Here is a 2,531-nt window from a genome sequence, read left to right as displayed (position 1 = left end):
GGGGGGAGGAGGAGTTGCCAACATCTTTCTACAATCGCCCATGTCAGTTTCTGGGGGTTTCCAGAGAAAGCCGTTATTTGAATTAGGACAACACGACTGAGACAACATAAAATATTGTGAATAGTTTCATACACTCTCTTTATTTCCTTTGTAGGCCTAGTTATGTCCTTCTCAGCCGGGATTGGCCCTGACAGGCAGGATCGGATGCCCGCCTCATAAATCATCTAAATTTTGTCGTTAATTTATTTTGTTTTATTTTATTTGATTGATGGACTGATTGATTGTCTGCTTGCTTGATTGATTGATTTTTTATTTTTTATTTTATTTTTTTGGGGAGGGGAGGGGGGGTGGGGTTAAAACACCTATATTAAAAAGTACATAACAAAATGTTGATGGTTTCGTTCTGTTTTGTTATTGTTTCCTTTCTAGTTTTAATCGGAAAATAACTTGCGTCAGAATCAGAGTTTTCATTTGTGAGAACACTTTTTAATTTTTATTCTCTCAAAATTTCAAAGAATGATTTAGGTTACAGCTACAGTAGGTGCTTGTAGAACAACGCTGACAATACTTTGTGTCACAACGCGGTGGAATCAGGAGCTCGCCAATTTTATGGCATGTTCAGCTATTGTTCATTTGTCTTGCTTTTTTTGTGGAAAAAATACCCACCTATCTTGAACAAAAGTCGAGGTATTTGCGATTGAGGGAGGTGGGCTAGGGAGGAGGGGGGATGTCGACTGGTTTCAGAGGTAGAATTAGCGAAAAAATGGCCGCCAAAGTTTGATTACTGTCATAGCTTTAGAGTCCTTGAAAACTGAAAATTTACATTTTTTGTGCCGTTAATCAGCGTTACTCAGTAAAGTCCACACATAACTGTATTTTTAAATGAACGTAAAAAGTGTTCTGCCTAAAAAAAATTAAAAATCTATGCAAATTGCCATACGAGCGGGAAAAAAAGGTTTCTTCGATTTCATTATTTTGACGTCTACATAATTTCACCATACTGTCTCACATTTTCTTCGCTGACCTCCCACAGGGGTTTCTACGATGGAAGTCTTCGGCTGGATCTGTCGGACCTCAAGTTTGTCACCACCTCTGACCTCAACAACTTCAACCAGGGCGGCTCAGTGACCGCTTCTGCTGGCAGTACCTGGGGGGAGATTTATGATCAGGTCTGTCTGCGTGTCTGTGTGTGTATGTCGGTGTGTATGTCTGTATGTGTGTGTGTGTTTGCGTGTCTATCTGTCTATCTGTCTGTCTGTCTGTCTGTCTGTCTGTCTATTTACGTGTCCTGTTCGACTGTCTCTCTTTTCCTTCCACATGTCTCTCCCCCCCTCTCTCTCTCTCTCCTTTCTCTCTCTCTCTCTCTCTCTCTCTCTCTCTCTCTCTCTCTCTCTCTCTCTCTCTCTCTCTCTCACTCTCGCTCTCGTTCGCAAACTACCCATTCTTTGAACTACAGGTGAATCTATTCGCTCGTTCACTTATTATTCAGTCACTGTCTTGAGCGTACACCAATCCATTTGTACCGACCTCTGTGGTGTAGTGGTAAGTACCTCACCATCGCATGCAGGAAACCTGGGTGCGATTCCCGTGTAGGGAGAATTCTTATAGAATGCCTCGGTTCTTTTGATGGGACGTTGCATCTCTCTTAGCCCGGGTGGCCCCTCATAGGCAGGGGCGAAACCCGCCTCCTAAAGGATCTACACATAAAGGAAGTAGATTGGCCAAGCGCTACTTCCCTCCCTGTAGATCTTGACTTCGTAGAGACTTGGTCTATATGTTTGGAATCAAGGCAGGTGTTAAGGTGTGTCTTGCTATTTTACAGGTGTGATAGGGGTATTTTTCAAGGTGAGGATTTTTTAAAATGTTAAATTTAAATGCATGTGCCATTTTAAACCAAAATTTCCCAAATGGGTTAAACCAAAATTTTCCACACTAACACCAAAATTTTCCACGAGGTTGAACCAAGATTTTCACGGTAAAACAAACATTTTTCACCGGATTTGACAAAGATTTTCACGGTTAGACCAAACTTTTTCACGGAGTTGAACCAAGATCTTCACGGCTGAACGAACATTTTTCCCGGGCATTAACCAAGATTTTCACGGTTAAATCAACATTTTCCACGGGGTTGAACCAAGATTTTTGTGGTCAAACCAAAATATTTTATGGGGTTATACCAACATTTTCCACGGGGATTCCACGGAATTTTATTGCATGCCTTCTGCACTTCCAGGTGGAGAACGTTGCTTTCCCTCGCGCCATTGCGGGTGGCTCCCAGTCTCTGGACACCGTGGATACCTTCACGATGACCGGTGGTCTGGGCCCTCTGTCCCGTACTCTGGGTCTGGCCGCGGACAGCCTACAGAGTGCCCGGATGGTTCTGGCTGACGGACGTCTGGCTACTGTCAGTGCTGGCGGGGTGACCGTCACTGATGCTGATGGTGAGGGTTCGAGTCGCTGCTTGTTGGTGTTGTTGGTGGTGGTAGTGGTAGTGGTGTTGTTGGTGGCCAAGGTGTTGGTGGTGGTGGTGG

General features: G+C 43.9%; 1 protein-coding gene across 1 annotated transcript in view; it reads left to right on the top strand.

Moving 5' to 3' along the window:
* Positions 1-1,033: 1,033 nt before the first annotated feature.
* LOC101851519 (FAD-linked oxidoreductase pynB) overlaps positions 1,034-2,531 on the top strand; it is a gene marked incomplete at both ends in the record, with an annotated part of 8,811 nt that continues 7,313 nt past the window's right edge. The window contains 2 exon segments of the mRNA XM_013085894.2: positions 1,034-1,169; positions 2,234-2,441. Of these exon segments, the coding sequence (XP_012941348.2) occupies positions 2,306-2,441 (136 nt within the window).

This window comes from Aplysia californica, unplaced genomic scaffold, assembly GCF_000002075.1.
Source record: "Aplysia californica isolate F4 #8 unplaced genomic scaffold, AplCal3.0 scaffold00417, whole genome shotgun sequence".
Lineage (NCBI taxonomy): Eukaryota > Metazoa > Mollusca > Gastropoda > Aplysiida > Aplysiidae > Aplysia > Aplysia californica.
The sequence above is the reverse complement of the archived record's forward strand: the minus strand, read 5'-3'. Positions and strand labels throughout refer to the sequence as shown.